The sequence below is a fragment of the Hyperolius riggenbachi genome, chromosome 9 (genome assembly GCF_040937935.1).
Source record: "Hyperolius riggenbachi isolate aHypRig1 chromosome 9, aHypRig1.pri, whole genome shotgun sequence".
Taxonomy (NCBI): Eukaryota; Metazoa; Chordata; class Amphibia; order Anura; family Hyperoliidae; genus Hyperolius; species Hyperolius riggenbachi.
Window position 1 is genome coordinate 22,555,903 of NC_090654.1, and position 17,515 is coordinate 22,573,417.

General features: G+C 45.7%; 1 protein-coding gene across 1 annotated transcript in view; it reads left to right on the forward strand.

The window, feature by feature from the left end:
- Positions 1-13,713, forward strand: part of TAB1 (TGF-beta activated kinase 1 (MAP3K7) binding protein 1) — a 72,445-nt gene extending 58,732 nt beyond the window's left edge. Inside the window, exons 8-11 of the mRNA XM_068252112.1 lie at positions 2,871-3,015; positions 3,947-4,169; positions 4,252-4,402; positions 9,139-13,713. Coding sequence (XP_068108213.1) covers positions 2,871-3,015; positions 3,947-4,169; positions 4,252-4,402; positions 9,139-9,349 — 730 coding nt within the window. The 3' untranslated portion in view covers positions 9,350-13,713. The remainder of the gene's footprint in view (positions 1-2,870; positions 3,016-3,946; positions 4,170-4,251; positions 4,403-9,138) is intronic.
- The last annotated feature ends 3,802 nt before the right edge of the window (positions 13,714-17,515 follow it).

Genomic DNA, 17,515 nt, shown 5'->3' on the forward strand with positions numbered 1-17,515 from the left:
TTGCTAGGCAACGTGAATAACAACATAGGAAATCCCATCATGCTCTGCACAGCATCAGGGATTTTTTCTCTTTGATGGGTGGAGCTTAGCTAAAAATGCAGCTAAAAATGATGCTTTGGTAAGAAAAACAAAAGTTGTAGATTTTTAGTCCGGAGGTTCACTTAAACTTTTAGGGGCTTAAAAGTGGTCTTTAAAGTGTACCAGAGACCTGTAAATGCAAAGATTGTTTACTTACCCCGGGCTTCCTCCAGCCACATAAGCACGAATATATCCCTTGCCGTCCTTCCGCGGTCTCCCGTCCAACCGCGGTCAGCCCCGATAACTGGCTCAGTCGCATCGATCTGGGTCTACTGGTCTGCACGGACCACCTGCACATGGGCAGAACACACCACGACTGACGCGACTGAGCCAGTTACCGGGGGTTGATTGCGGATGAGCAGAGGCACTCAGGAGGACGGCGAGGGACACATCCATGCTTATGTGGCTGGAGGAAGCCGCGGGCAAGTAAACAATCTTTGCATTTACAGGTCTCTGGTACACTTTACAGACCACCGGTACATTTTAAGGTGGCCATGCATGTAATGATTTTATGGCTTGATCGACCATCCAGTTTGATAATTTTATCGTGTGAGATGGAAGTCTGTCGCAACATTTCCGCCCGATCAATGATTCGACCAATTTTGGCAGGAAATCGGTTGAATGCATCCTTCGGACATGCTGAACAATCTCAGTCCGTGCATGGCAGTAATGCGGTGCAATATCGAGACTACCGACCTAGGGGTTGGACTCCCATCCGCTGTACCCCAAGTGTTAAATGTGTCCACCCTCCACCCCCCAGTGCTGCAGAAGATGTCAGTGCAATATAAGTAATAATAATATGGTAGGACATTACACTGTGACTATGGTAGGTTTAGAGTGTGAGCTCCTCTGAGGACAGTCAGTGACATGACTATGTACCTCTGTAATGTGCTGCAGAAGATGTCAGTGCTATATAAATACATAATAATAATATGGCAGGACATTAGACTATGACTATGGTAGGATTAAATTGTGATCTCCTGAGGACAGTCAGTGACATGACTATGTACTCTGTAAAGTGCTGCAGGAGATGTCAGTGCTATATAAATACATAATAATAATATGGTAGGACATTAGACTATGACTATGGTTGGATTAGAGTGTGAGCTCCTCTGAGGACAGTAAATGACATGACTATGTACTCTGTAATGTGCTGCAGAAGATGTCAGTGCTATATAAATACATAATAATAATAATATGGGAGGAAATTAGGCTATGACTATGGTAGGATTAGATTGTGAGCTCCTCTGAAGACAGTCAGTGACATGACTATGTATTCTGTAAAGTGCTGCGGAAGATGTCAGTGTTATATAAGTTAATCATAATATAGTAGGACATTAGACATTAGACTGACTATGGTAGGGATTAGATTGTGAGCTCCTCTGAGGACAGTCAGTGACATGACTATGCAAGAAGTTTTAAATCAGGATGATACCATTTATTGGCTAAAAAAAGAATTAGGCTAGGGCCACACTAGCTCCGGGTGCGGGACGCATCCGCGGTCCGGGCTCCGATTTTCAAAACCCGGAACGCAAACGGATCCGTGCTGCCTTTTTTGCAGCACACGTTTTGGATCCGCTTGCGTTTTTTGTTTTTTTTTGCTAGAGGGGGTAGCAGCCAGGACGGGGGGCTGCGGGCAAAGCGGCGGGCAAAGCGGCGGCCAGGGGGGGGGGGGGGGGGTCACATCCCCCCCCCCCCCCCTTGCTCACCTGGGTGCCCCCCGTCCCCGCTCCCCCTCCAGCTCGCATATAATGTAATAATTTGTACCTAATGAAGTTCGGAGAGCCGGGCACTTCCGCCCACACCGCTCGCCGTCACTTCCTGCGATGCCGCCCACTGTATTTCAGTGGGCGGCATCGCAGGAAGTGACGGCGAGCGGTGTGGGCGGAAGTGCCCGGCTCGCCGAACTTCATTAGGTACAAATTATTACATTATATGCGAGCTGGAGGGGGAGCGGGGACGGGGGGCACCCAGGTGAGCAAGGGGGGGGGGATGTGACCCCCCCCTGGCCGCCGCTTTGCCCGCAGCCCCCCGTCCTGGCTGCTACCCCCTTCAGCATGGCGGCCCCCTCCTTCACCATGGGACACTGGAAACTGATCCGTTTCCAGTGTCCCAAAATGTCAGTGAAGAGGGAGGCCCGTTTCCCCATTGATTTTCACTACCCGTACGTGTATACGGGTCCGTGAAAAATGCTGCAAGTCCGGACTCAGCGTTCCGGGTTTAAAAACGTATTCCGCGGATCGCACGCGGATACGTTTTTAACTTGAGTGTGTGCTGTTCCTATTTTTAACATTGGTATCCGTGGCTACGTTTTTCGTCCGGGACAAAAAACGTAGCTACGGATACGTTTTTAAATTAAGTGTGAACTAGCCCTAAGAATAAGCGAGCTTTCGGCTTTAAGCCCGATAAAGGCTGCAAAGCCGAAAGCTCGCTTACTCTTATTCTTTTTAGTTAGCCAATAAATGGTATCATCCTGATTTCAAACGACTTGCTTTTACTGATGGCTAACACGGTACAATACCCTACTGCCACTACTGACATGACTATGTACTCTGTATAGTGCTGCAGAATTCATTAGACTTTAACCACTTTGTATTACAAAATTGGCAGAAATCTAAAGTGACGCAGTAATTGTAAAGTCACTTTTATTATCTGTATCAAAAACTCTGTCAGGGATTCCAAAGATGATTAGTGAAGAAAAAAACGTATTGCCCATCTTCAGGGTTCCTGTGCCAAAGCTTGTAGATACGATCACTAAGTTTTCACTGACATATGTCATTGTTTGTCTTCAGCACAGCCAAATCTAAACCAATCACAGCAGAGCCAGAAATCCACGGCTGTCAGGCATTGGACGGGATCACGGGGTTTCTTGTGCTGATGTCGGAGGGGCTGTACAAGGCTCTGGAAGCGGCACACGGCCCGGGACAATCCAACCAGGTACGGCAAACGGTTATTACTGCACATAGGTCAGTCAGATTTAATTGAAATTTCATACAAATTGTATGAAACTTGGGATTGGACGAATCCAGTTTGTCAGGGAGTACATTTCATTGGCTCAACTCGAAGCTGCATACAATTTACAGTCATCTGTATAGATGCTGGAATTATCCGTTGTGTTGGTGTTTGCATTCCGAGCATTGTTCATGTGCGGCCACCATATGAAATGGGGAAGAAGTGCAGTGTTCTCCCCAGGCTTTTAGCCGGGTGCTCCACCCAGCTAGTTTTGGTGACCACCCGGCTGTCATCGGCTCACCTCCTCCTGTGCTGTAAGCAGAGTTGTGCAGAGAAGCACCGGCCCTGCATTCTCATCTCGCTCCACCCGGCTACTTTTTCATGCCACCCGGCTGGAAAAAAATTTCTGGGGAGAACACAGAAGTGCCGGCTGGAGGAGAACAGCTCTGGAGCTCTTGTCGTGGCCAGCGGTGGGAGACAACATGGCGTTCATTCCGATCGGGCTGCTGCAGACAGCGCGTCCACCATCCAAACGGAGATCACGTGCCACCATCCAGATGGAGGTCACGTGAGGTCATGTGCCACCTTCCAGACGGAGGCCACTTGCCACCGTCCAAACGTGACCTTGTTTTGGATGGTGGGCACGCGCCTAGTATCCCAGAATGCTCCTGGAGGAATATTTCATATGACTAAATAGCCTAGGCCTCACTGGGAGGTGGGGCTACACACCAATATACAGCTGTATACTGTATAGCTATAGCCTTTCTGATGCTGACACCAGGAAAATTACTGTAAAAGTTGGTATCCTGGATAATTTACTCCTCCTAATATATGTCACTACAGGGCCTCTTTAATGCATGGCAGCCTATGAAATAATGTATTTCTCTTTGAAATTGTAATTCCTGTTCACCTTCAGGAAATAGCGGCGATGATTGCCACGGAGTTTGCCAAGCAGGCGTCTCTGGACGACGTGGCCCAGGCGGTGGTGGAGAGAGTGAAGCGGATTCACCACGACACGTTCCTCAGCGGCGGCGAGCGTGCGAAGTTCTGCAACAAGCATGAAGACATGACTCTCCTGGTTCGGAATTTGGGCTACCCGTTAGACGAAGCCAACACACCGACCCTGACGCCCACCCAAGGTGCGTATTTGTTTATTATCGTCTTGGAGATGGATTGCTTTTCCAGCGTAAGCTTTCTCCATGATGCTCTGCTTGTTTTTAGGAGGACGGGTGTACCCAGTGTCCGTGCCGTACTCCAATGCGCAGAACACCAGCAAAACCAGCGTCACCCTCTCCCTGGTGATGCCGTCACAAGGGACCTTGGTGAACGGAACTCACAGCAGCTCTACTTTGGATGGTGCAACTCCCACCATGTACGTAAATATGTTTAACCTCTTGAGGACCGTAGACTTACACCCCCCTAGTGACCAGGCTATTTTTTACTATTTGGCCACTGCTGCTTTAAAGAGGAACTCCAGTGAAAATAATGTAGTAAAAAAAGTGCTTCACTTTTTACAATAATTATGTATAAATGATTAAGTCAGTGTTTGCTCATTGTAAAATCTTTCCTCTCCCCAATTTACATTCTGACATTTATTACATGGTGACATTTTTACTGTGGGCAGGTTATGTAGCTGCTACTAGCTGTTTTGGCTGTTAGAGACAGCTGTAAACAGCGAATTCCTGTCTGTGAACATTGTTACATTGTGGCAGTTTGCCCAGAGTACCGCGGTACTCAGAGCTTCTTGTGGGAGGGGTTTCAGCACAAAATCAGTAATACAGCGCCCCCTGATGGTCTGTTTGTGAAAAGCATTATATTTCTCATGTAAAAGGGGGTATCAGCTACTGATTGGGATAAAGTTCAATTCTAGGTTGGAGTTTCTCTTTAAGGGCTCGCTGCAGGGTCGTACAACTCATCACACAAGTGATTCCCCCCTCCCCTCGCCCCTTTTCTGCCCACCAACAGAGCTTTCTGTTGGTGGACTCTGATCCTTGCCGCTCTGTCTGTTTATTTTTTTTGTGTATTTATATGTTTTTATTTTTAAAATTAAATTTCAGTATTTTTTTTTTTTTGTATTAACTCTCCCTCCCCCCACCAGCTAATCACAGCAACCGGCTGCCATAGACATCAGCCTATGAGAGCCGATCGCTCCTGAGCCTCCCAGGGGGACAGTCGAGTGACACGGCTGTCCCCAGTACAGCGCTGTCTTAGATCGCAGCACTGTAAAATATAAATAGATGGTGATCACCGCCGGGAGTCTGATGACAAATCGGCGCGCGCGATCTCCTGCAAAACCCCGCCCTAGGACTCCACGCCAATTGGCAAAGATCGGTCTTGGGGCTGCCGCCGTGTTCACGCCAATCGCCATGGAGCGGACGGCAAGTAGTTAACAACTTAAGATTCCGTGACCTGAGTCTTACGTCCTAATTGCCCACCCTGAATATTTCAGGACATGAGACTTGCATCCTGCATTAAAAGCAGCCGCCACGCGCTCGTGCATGCGCGCTCCCATCGTTGCAGAACGTGTTTGTGCACATGCGTATACCTTTTTTAATGTGTGATTGCTGCTATTTGCTACAGCAGCAATCCTTCACTTTTAAAGGTTGAAAAAATACAAATTAGTTTAAAAAGATGTTTTGAGGGTGTCAGAGTAGAAAATGAAATGTGTTTTTTTTTAGGTTTTTTTTTAGTGTTAACCCCTTCCTAGCCTATGCACCCCACGTGTTACCTGCACTTGACTTTAACCACTTCAGCCTACAGTGTTGTTCACCTTATGCATCCGAGCAACTTTCACCTCCCATTCATTCTCCAATAACTTTATCACTACTTATCGCACTGAAATGATCGATATCTTGTTTTTTCCGCCTCCATTTAGGCTTTCCTTGGGTGGTACATTTTGCTAAGAATTATTTTATTCTAAATCCATTTTAACAGGAAGATTAAGAAAGAAATTGAAAAAATTCATTATTTCTCAGTTTTTGGCCATTATAGTTTTAAATTAATACATGCTACCGTAATTAAAACCCATGTATTTTATTTGCCCATTTGTCCCGGTTATTACACAGTTTAAATTATGTCCCTATCACAATTTATGGCGCCAATATTTTATTTGGAAATAGAGGTGCATTTTTTTCAATTTGCGTCCATCACTATTTACAAGCTTATAATTTAAAAAATTATATTAATATACTCTCTTGACATGCATATTCAAAAAGTTCAGACCCTTAAGTAACTATTTTATTTTTTTTTTATTTTTTTTTTTGTTATTAAAAATCTTATTTCGGTATTTTTGGTGTGAGAGGTAAACAGCTAATTTTAAAGGAGAACTGTAGTGAGAGGGATATGGAGGCTGCCATATTGATTTCCTTTTAAGCAATACCAGTTACCGGGCAGCTCTGCTGAGCTATCTGCCTGCAGAATAACACCAGAAACAAGCATGCAGCTAATCTTGTCAGATCTGACAAAAATGTCAGAAACACCTGATCTGCTGCATGCTTGTTCAGAGTCTGTGGCTAAAAGTATAGGAGGCAGAGGGTCAGCAAGATAGCCAGGTAACTGGTATTGCTTAAAAGGAAATCAATATGGCAGCCTTCATATACGTCTCACTACAGATCTCCTTTAAATGTAATATAATGTATTTATTTAAAGAGACTCCGTAACAAAAATTGCATCCTATTTTTTATCATACTACAAGTTCCAAAAGCTATTCTAATAGGCGAGAGTTCGGGGCCCCAATGTTGTACAAATGTATCGCTCTGCCGTTGCCTAGTGATGCTTCTGTACAGTATCAGAACATGTTGGTGGTAGAATGAAATGAAAAATATATAAAAAAAATCCACAACCAGATCTTTCACAAAATCATATCTCCATCTGCCCATTGCCAGCAATGCAAAACTCCATGCTACAATGGCATACCAGTGGATACAGAAAATGTATATTGAGGGATGGAGGGAGTGCACTAATAATAATAATCTACATGGGATCCAGTATGACCGCATATGTTACCAATCCCATATACTGTAGAAAGTATCTGCATTCCCTTTCTGTATTTCAGTACAGCATGAGGTGACAACTTGTTAACTATGCAAAAGAGCTTGTCCAACAGCTTATCAAATTCAGTCCAGTTTCCAGAAAAGTAAATAAAAGCTAAAAGGCTAATATCTGCCAAATTATAGAGATAATAAGGTTTTACTGCAGGAAAGGGTCAAGTTCAAAGGGTCATTATTTTTGGTACGTCATGATTCTCATTCACTGGAATGAGAATCCCAAAACACAATTGCCAAAAAATGACGGAATGCTGCAAGGAGATTGCAATCTCGTTTTGCTTTGCCGAGAGTGAAAGGGGCCTAAAGTGTACCTTATGTGACATCATGAGATAAACACATATGTACAGTGGCAAGCATACAAATAACTGGGTTATGTTCATTTTTTTCTTTTTCGGCCTGAAAGAGTTAACCATTCAGGTATGCAAGTGACAGTCAGAACCCAGTCAGACTATAACCCTCACTAATAAGGCCATGAGAAGCTTTGCTGGCAGAGGACAGCTTCTGACTGCAGGGAATAGATAAAAAAGGCCAGTAGTTCATATATTTGTGTAAAAGAGTCAGTTTTAGGAGAAGGAGGATGGAACAATTGTTTCTCATCAGTTTATTTTCACTTTAAGGGCAGGAATGTCAACACTTAGAATGGGTTCACACTTGTTTGTGCGGAAAACGCACACTTCCTTTCACATGCATATAGTGTGTAAGATTAGGACTTAACATAGACGTGTTTCTCATTGTTTTAAATGTCACTTTAATGTCCGTTTAAAGGGGAACTGAAGTAAGAGGCTGCCATATTTATTTCCTTTTAATCAATACCAGTTGCCTGGCAGCCCTGCTGGTCTATTTCTCTGCAGTAATATCTGAATAACACCAGAAACAAGCATGCAGCTAATCTAGTCAGATCTGACAAAAATGTCAGAAATCCCTGATCTGCTGCATGCTTGTTCAGGGGCTATGGCTAATAGTATTAGAGGCAGAGGATCAGCAGGGCTGCCAGGCAACTGGTATTGTTTAAAGCGGATCCGAGATGAAAAACGAACTATAACAAGTAACTTGTCTATATATCTTATCTAAAGTTTAGATAGTTTACACAGCAAATCTAGCTGCAAACAGCTTTCATAGAATGTGATTATTTCTTCCTGTGATACAATGACAGCAGCCATGTTGTTTGTAAACATTACACAGAGACAGGCTTATCTGTATCTTGATCACTAAGCCTGTGAAAAAACCTAATTCCCTTCTCCTTCTCCCTCCTCCCCTCTGCCTCTGAAATCAATGGCTAGTAACACCTCCTCCCCCTGCCCAGGCTGAGCTCCCATGAGCCCTTGCTACTGCCAAGGCTCTCTGAAAACATGTGGGCGTGGTTTATTTAGTTTATAGGGAATTAGAGTATTAAAACAAATACAAAAAAGTATTTGGCTTGAGGATTGCCCTATAAACAATAGGAAAGGAACACAATTATGCAATGAGTAAAAGTTCACCTCGGATCCAAGGAAATAAACATGGCAGCCTCCATATACCTCTCTCTTCAGTTGTCCTTTAAATACTACAAGCTTTCATTTTAAGGGGACCCTGAACACACAAAAAAACCAAACGCCATACTGAACTTTCCTGGGGCTTATTCCGGCCACCCGTAGCCTGTGAGGTTCTTCAGCGTCCTCTGGGCTTCCTCTCTTCTCCCGCTGGTGGCTCCGTTAGCTCTGCGACCTGGCCGGGAGTTGTGAGGAACCGCGTATGCGCCCTTTGCCGTAAGCGTTCTGCACATGCACGGTTTATTCTTTCGAGAACCACGCATGCGCAGCATGCTCATGACAACAGGCGCACGCATGGGCCTTGCATGTGCAATTGCGCACGACTCCCAGCTAGGTTGCGCGCTAACTGAGCCACCAGCGGAAGAATGGAGGGTGCTCAGAGGACGCCTTAGAACCTCATGGACTACGAGGGGGGGGGGGGGGGGTAAGTTCACTATTTACTTGTGTTCGGGGAGTTGTGTTTAAACTTATTTGCTATGGTCTTCTCTCACTAACATTATTTTCTTTATCTGATTTTTCCACTATCTCTCTAGGCAATCGCCGAGTGCTACTCTCCAATCCACCAATACTCACACTCAGAGCAGCAGCTCCAGCTCAGACGGTGGACTCTTCCGATCCCGCCCATCCCCCTCCCTTCAGCCTGACGAGGACGGCCGCGTGGAGCCCTACGTGGATTTCACGGAATTCTATCGACTCTGGAACATGGAGCATGGCGACCCCTCGCCTGCTGTCACTGCGCAGTGAGCGGTACATCGAGTTCCGATAACGTGTCTTCCAATCTGCCCTGACTTTCTGACATCTCAAGATGAAAACAAACTCGTAGCTAAGTAAGCAGCCACCCATTTATTTAAAGTTTGCTGAGACTTGGCTAACTGTTGGAAGATGTGAATCAAGGGTTCTTCTGCCACCATCTCAGCCAGATGGAGGACACCAAAATAGAACAGTCATTTTTTCTTCTGATTTCTTGACCACACTTTGTATTACAGTTTGTATGACGTGCACATGCATTAAGTATTATACTACAGGCGTGTTGGCACTACTCCCCCTGTGTACATTTCCTGGGCTGTTTTTCAGGGCTGTGGAGTCGGTACAAAAATCTTCCAACTCCGACTCCTCAGTTTATGAAACCACCTACTCCAACTCCGACTCTGGGTACCCAAAATGGCTCTGACTCCTCGATTCCGACTCCTTAGTCTAATACTTACCAGGGCTGTGGATTTTGTACAAAATCATCCGACTCCCCAGTTTATGAAATCCAGCTGAAGAAATCCAGCTTTATATGACCACTGAAGAAATCCAGCTTTATATGGCCACTGAAGAAATCCAGCTTTATATGGCCACTGAAGAAATCCAGCTTAATATGGCCACAGAAGAAATCCCAGCTTTATATGGCCACTGAAGAAATCCAGCTTAATATGGCCACAGAAGAAATCCAGCTTTATATGGCCACTGAAGAAATCCAGCTTTATATGGCCACAGAAGAAATCCAGCTTAATATGGCCACAGAAGAAATCCAGCTTTATATGGCCACTGAAGAAATCCAGCTTAATATGGCCACTGAAGAAATCCAACTTTATATGGCCACTGAAGAAATCCAGCTTAATATGGCCACAGAAGAAATCCCAGCTTTATATGGCCACTGAAGAAATCCAGCTTAATATGGCCACAGAAGAAATCCAGCTTTATATGGCCACAGAAGAAATCCCAGCTTTATATGGCCACTGAAGAAATCCAGCTTAATATGGCCACAGAAGAAATCCAGCTTTATATGGCCACTGAAGAAATCCCAGCTTTATATGGCCACTGAAGAAATCCAGCTTAATATGGCCACTGAAGAAATCCAGCTTAATATGGCCACTGAAGAAATCCAGCTTAATATGGCCACAGAAGAAATCCAGCTTTATATGGCCACTGAAGAAATCCAGCTTTATATGGCCACTGAAGAAATCCAGCTTTATATGACCACAGAAGAAATCCAGCTTTATATGACCACAGAAGAAATCCAGCTTTATATGGCCACTGAAGAAATCCAGCTTTATATGACCACTGAAGAAGTCCAGCTTCACAAGGCAACTTCAGAAGTCAAGTTTCCTATGGCCACTGAAGAAATCCAGCTTCATATGGCTTCTTCAGAAGATCTGCTTCATATGTCCACTTCAGAAGTAGAGCTTCATATAGCCACTGAAGTAGTCCAACTTCATAAAGAGGTCCAGTTTCAAGTGACTTGTAAGTACCGGCAGCAGTGTTTTCCCAGCCAGTAAGTGAAGAAGCAGTGAAACTGTCCATAACTGTAACATGTAGCATGACCTTCAGATCTTTGGGGTCATGTCTTCTTGTGCATCACTGATGATACTGGTGTTCGAAACACCTACAGACCAAAACAAATGTTCAACAACACCTCTGTAGCTTGGCAACAGCGCTGAGCATCCTCAAAGCTGAAACTTCAACAAATAAGTCTAGTAATTTAACTTACTTGCAAAGTGTGCAATAGGGTTTGCGGCCTACAATGCCGCACTTCTGGTGTGAGACGCTTCAAGGTTTGTCTCTATATCTCAGCAGGTATAGAGACGATAATAAATTCAACAAATCGCAGCCCACAAAGTGCAGACTTTCTTTTAGCAGCCCGTACATGGATGTTGCACGTGAAGGACCGTGCCCTGCGTTTTGTGCACCGGTCAACCCTGGAGACCATCACCAGAAACCCCTGAGCAGCCATTTTGTTTTTTGGGACTGTCAACTTTGTCAACAGCTGATGCCACATAAACACACGCGTTACACCCGCCCATCCCACAGACACGTGTGGCTGCGGCTTTCAGTTTCATGACTTGCGGCCTTTCAGTCTCTAAGATGACCTTGCGCTAGGATGATATTCAAAGGATACTCGAGTCCTAATGAAAGTGCCCACTTTAATCTACCTGGTGCTTCTTCCAGTCCCGTAGTCTTCTAGCTCCCTCGTTGACCTCCCGGTCCCCTTTTTTGATCTACTTTGCAGCCTGGTAAAGTCCGTGACTAAGTCGCACACTACTGCGCATGCGCTGAACCGGAGTCACGCCTCCTTGATTGCACTCTCGTTGCTGGGAGCGTTCTGCGCATATGCAGTTTAAGACTCGGAGCAATGCATGCGCAAAATGCTCCTGACAACTGAAGCGTCTGCTGGGTCAGCGCATGCGCAGTAGTATGCAACTTAGCTAAGTACAGATGATTAAGCACTTGGCTATGGGGTAGGAAGAAGCCTCAGGGAAGTAAGAGGGACACTTGCATTATGATGCCGGGTATCTTTTGAGACAAGAGACAGGTCCTCTTGCCTCGTGTGTCAGCTTATCGGCACTGTTTTCCATGTGTGAGTTTTATGGCGGAATTGATGTGTTTGCACAGCCGGAGACCATGAAGACCACATCCTTGTTCTTTCTGCTTTGCCGGCTTCTGAAGTCTAATACAGGAGGTGCCACAGTCTGGTCCTTCCTCGGTCTAAAGGAGGGAATCAACCAGAAAGTTTTTTTCACATCGTATACAACTAAGGGAAACGGAGAGGCTGAGAAAACGTAGGTTCGAAGCAACTCAACTCTGCATACGCTGTTCACCTGGTATTGGCGTGGTTGTAGCTGCAATGCTATAGTCCGCGGCCGCATACCGGTAAGTCGGGTGCCAGCAATAGCTGAACCCTGAGTTAAGTCCTGTGACTTGGAGGGGGCATAGTATTTAAAGAGACACTGAAGCGAGAAAAAAACAAATGATACAATGAATTGGTTGTGTACTATGAATAATTACTAGAAGATTAGCAGCAAAGAAAATATTCTCATATTTTTATTTTCAGGTATATAGTGTTTTTTTCTAACATTGCATCATTCTATAATATGAGCAGATTACACAACACTCAGCATTCAAAATGATTCTTTCAGAGCAGTCTGTGAACTAATGACCTCTCCTCTAGCAGAGAAAATAAATTTGTTCACTAACAGTTGAGATAATAAAAGTCAGAAGACAGCCCTCTCCAGGACTTTGAAAGTGGTAGAGCTTAATGGCTTTTTTGCATAGAGATAACAACTGGAGTTTCTGAACTCTTCCTGTACTGGAAACAATTAGATTGATGTATCTGATCTTAATGTTGTATTTCTTAGCTGTACTACACATACAAATCATAATATCATAATTTTTTTTCGCTTCAGTGTCTCTTTAACACTGCTGGGAATTTCAGCGGCAGCAGGGTTTGGCGTAATTCGGCTGTAATGTAGCCCAACTGCCCGGCGGCGTTCTAGTATGTACGCGGTCAGCAAAGGTGGTCAGTGAGATGCTAATATTTCCAAGCTGTGTGCAGGTTTTATGCAAATGATATGCAGTGTGGAGCTGGACCAATCGAATACACTTCCTGTCGGTATTGATGGCCCAGTTCCATGCAGCAAACTATTTGCACGAAAGAAAACCCGTAACTGTAATTGAGGGAAAGGCTAGATTCTTGCCTCCTTTTAAACAATACCAGTTGCCTGGCAGTCCTGACGATCTTTCATGCATCAGTAGTGTCTGAGCACTAGGGATGGTCAGAGAGATGCAAATTCTTCCGAGTTGATGCAAATGTATGCAAATATATGCAGTTTGAGAATGGACCAATCAATTTAAACCAATCATTGGAAAATCGATGTATGGTGTGTGCCTAGCATTATAGATGCCTGTGTTAATTTTAATTAACCAGGCGGCGAAGTGATCATTTGGGCGCCGGCCAGTACACAGCACTTAATGGTTGTAGCTTGTCGTAGGTGATCAACTATCGGTCATTTGGGCTCCAGGTTTCCAGGTTAGTATTAGGCACTTACCGGGGGGAGGGGGGTCAAGGTTAGGCATTAGGTGGGGAGGGTTAAGGCACTTACAGGGGATGTTAGGCAAGGGCTTGCGTATATATACACGCCGTGAGCTTGGTGCAGGGCAGGCTGATTGACTGCTCCCCCTGCTGCCACTCAAATCCCTGGTGGCGTGAAATAACAAGTCATTGTAACCGGAGAGGTAAGTAACTTGGGGTATTGCCACTTAGCAAAGCACTAGTGCTATGGCGGCGCTACGTTTCGGCGATCGGCCCTAAGCCATCTGCTTCGTAGGCAGACTTTTAGGCACTGATGAGGGGGTTGGGCAACGGGGTGGGGGTAGGCACATCCAGGGGTGTTAGACATTAGGTGGGGGTAGAGTTAGGCATTAGGTAAGGGGAGTTAGGCAATAGGCCATGGGGCTAGGGTTAGGCAGTTGCAGGGGGCTTAGGTATTCGTTGTGGGAATTAGGGTTAGGCAGTAAGTGGGGTGGTTAGGGTTAGACACCTACAGGGAGGTTAAAGAACAACTGTAGTGAGAGGTATATGGAGGCTGCCATATTTATTTACTTTTAAGCAATACCAGTTGCCTGGCAGCCCTACTGATCCTCTGCCTCGAATACTTTTAGCCACAGCCCCTGAACAAGCATGCAGCAGATCAAGTGTTTCTGGCATTATTGTCAGATCTGACAAGATTAGCTGCATGCTTGTTTCTGGTGTGATTCAGACACTATTGTAGCCAAATAGATCAGCAGGTCTGCCAGGCAACTGGTATTGTTAAACAGGAAATACATATGGCAGCATCCATGGTCTTCTAACTTCAGTTGTCCTTTAAACATTAGGTGGGGAGGGGGTTAGGGTCAGGCAATAAGTGGGGAGGGGGGTTAAGGTTAGGCACCTGCAGGGGGTTGGGCATTAGGTGGGGGGGGGAGTAGACCCTTAAAGTGGAGTGTTCCAGTGAGAATGGATGCCAGAGTGAAAGATGTCATTTAAGTAATTATCATTTGTAACCACCTGGGGGCCAACTGATGCGACGACTTTGCAATACGCACTGGGAGTGCAATTAAAAGCATTGTTCAATAAATGTATAACAATAACAACAATTAAAATTTGTAAAGCGCTTTTCTCCCATAGGACTCAAAGCGCATAAGTATGGCTCAGGCCAATCATTGGTTGATTGGTAAATTGTGGTACGGAGGAAGGACTCTATAAGTCTGGAAATGCCAGACTGGCAGGTGGCTTTTCAGTCTGGACTTGAATAACTCCAGGGAAGGGGCTGTCTTTACTGGGTATGGAAGGGAGTTCCAAAGAGTAGGGGCAGCATGACAGACATAGCTCCCCCCAAAAAAAAAAATTTCTATCCTATCTTTTATTTTGCAACAATGGCTGATGCAGCAGGATACAAGCGAATGACATTGTCTGATCCAACAAACTTGTGTGAAGAAATAGACATTGAGACTTACAATAAAACTAAAGCTCAATTAATCCAGGACTTATTGCAACTGGATACCCCGCCGGATCAGATGCTGGGAGAGCACCCTGATGTTTCAGAAGGTACCGGACCTGGCTTTGCTGGGAGTGAGTTGTTGAAACGAATTGACACACCTCCAGCCCCAGGTGGAGACAGAACCGAGTCTGAACTGATCGCAATAAATGCTGAGGAGCATGGTAACCGGCAGGAACCCGACCATGCAAACCTTTCCTGTGTTCCTGATGCTGGAATGCAGCACGCCTTACTAAGACTGTCGGATACAAATCCTTAGTTGTACCTGCAGATGAAGAGAACCTGTCAGAGAACACGCTCATCATGCAGAGTGGCAGGCCGACAGAGAGGAAAGAGAAGCTGACCGGGCGGAGCGCCAAGCTGCAGGCCGACAGAGAGGAAAGAGAAGCTGACCGGGCAGAGCGCCAAGCTGCAGGCCGACAGAGATGAAAGAGAAGCTGACCGGGCAGAGCGCCAAGCTGCAGGCCGACAGAGAGGAAAGAGAAGCTGACCGGGCAGAGCGCCAAGCTGCAGGCCGACAGAGAGGAAAGAGAAGCTGACCGGGCAGAGCGCCAAGCTGCAGGCCGACAGAGATGAAAGAAGTGGATCGGGCGGAGCACCGGTGGCTAGCTGAAAGAAAGGCGTCAGAGAGAGAATCTGCCACCGACACGATCTTGAGATGGCCAAACTGCGAGCATAGGGCCAAAATCCCTCGCCAAGTGTTCCGGAATCCAGGCCCACAACAGGCCCGTTTGGGACTCCAAAGATTAAGTTCCCTGAAATGCAGAAGGGAACAGACCGCTCAGCACCGTGTTACAGGTCTGGCCTATTCAGACGAGTGACCACATTGCTGATTGTAGCGATAGTCTGTGAGATGCACATCATTTTGTCTTGCATGCAAATATTATGTAAATTGTATGCAGCTTGGAATCCCACCAATCGAGCGCACTTCCTGCTTATATTGATTGGCCCTCTCCCACGTTATTAGCATCTCATTGGCTAGCTAGCTATTTGGCAGCTGGGGCGAATTGCAGTGAAGACTTAAGGTACATACACACATCCAATTTAGATTGGCCAATTACTGACTAATTTTGGCAACTCCGTGTATTATGAGGGCCAACATACTTTGAATACTATGAACAGATTGTATAGGTAAGCTCTCCTACTACATAAGGGTGGTGAAATTGTCCAACCATTGGCCAATCAAAATTGGACGTTGTGTACCAGGCTTTGGAAACTGTCAAACTTTTTTATTGTTGTCTTTGACCCCTGCTGCTTAAACCTCCACTCACACAGAGAGGAAGGGACGGGGATTTCTCCAGTGGGGACACAGACCAGAGTAAAAGGCTTTATTAGTCATTTGGGGAGTATTAAAGGACAACTGAGGTGAGAGTTATATGGAGGCTGCCATATTTATTTCCTTTTAAGCAATACCAGTTGCCTGGCTGTCCTGCTGATCCTCTGCCTCTAATACTTTTAGCCGCAGCCCCTGAACAAGCATGCAGCAGATCAGGTGTTTTCTGACATTATTGACAGATCTGACAAGATTAGCTGCATGCTTGTTTCTGGGGTTATTCAGGCACTACTGCAGCCAAATAGATCAGCAGGGCTGCCAGGCAACTGGTATTGTTTAAAAAGACATAAATATGGCTGCCGCCATGTTCTTCTCACTTCAGTTGTCCTTTTACATGCTCAGGTTTTTGTTGCTGAGATTTTTATTGGAAATCCAAAGTCACAGAATGCGATACACACAGTATAGACCATAAAATAAGTATATGTATATATGTGTATGATATCATTTGTTTTGTTATGTTGCCTCTGTTCATGTGTCATGTAAGCACAAAATAAACTATTTTTGGAAGCAACGTGTGTTGAGTGCTGAATATACGCAAAGTATGTACAATATTTTTTGTAACTCTGAGGCCGGTTTTACACTCGACAATATTATGACTCTGCGTCAGAGTTCGCCGACAGGTTCATATGCATAGCCCCGCCCCCTATTCAGTGACTTACTTCCTGCTGGGCAGGAAGTACGTCACTGGGATTCCCGCCAGTCGCTCAGCCCCGAGCATGCGCAGAAGACCCAGACTGACGCGACCGAGCAAGATTACAGGGACTTGATAGCCAGAGAACGGAGGCAGTCGGGACGACAGCGAGGGACTCAGCGGCGCATATGGGGCTGGAGGAAGCCCCGGGTAAGTATCAAATCTTCCTGTAGTCACGTCTCAGGTGCACTTTAAAGAGAATCTGTAAGGAAAAAAGTGGCCTTATAGGATACTTACATCGGGAGTAAAGCCTGTGGCTCCTAATGAGGCTTCCCCCATCTTTTTCACCCTCCGGGATCCAGTGCTGGCAGCCACCGAAAATCAGACGCTATAGAGGCTTCAGCATGCAGCAATATTTACCTATCCGCGCTCCTGTGCTGGCGCAGTACAAGCTTCCCTTTCCCCTCCGGCTCACCTGCGCAGTAGAGCGGACCCGATCGGGTTCGGCTATGTGAGCCGGAGGGGAAGCTTGTACTGCGCAGGAGTGTGGATAGGTAAATTTTGCTGTTCGCTGCCAGCACTGGATGCCTGAGTCTGAGGACAGGCAATGCCTCATTAGGATCCACAGGCTTCCCCTGCCAAGGTAAGTA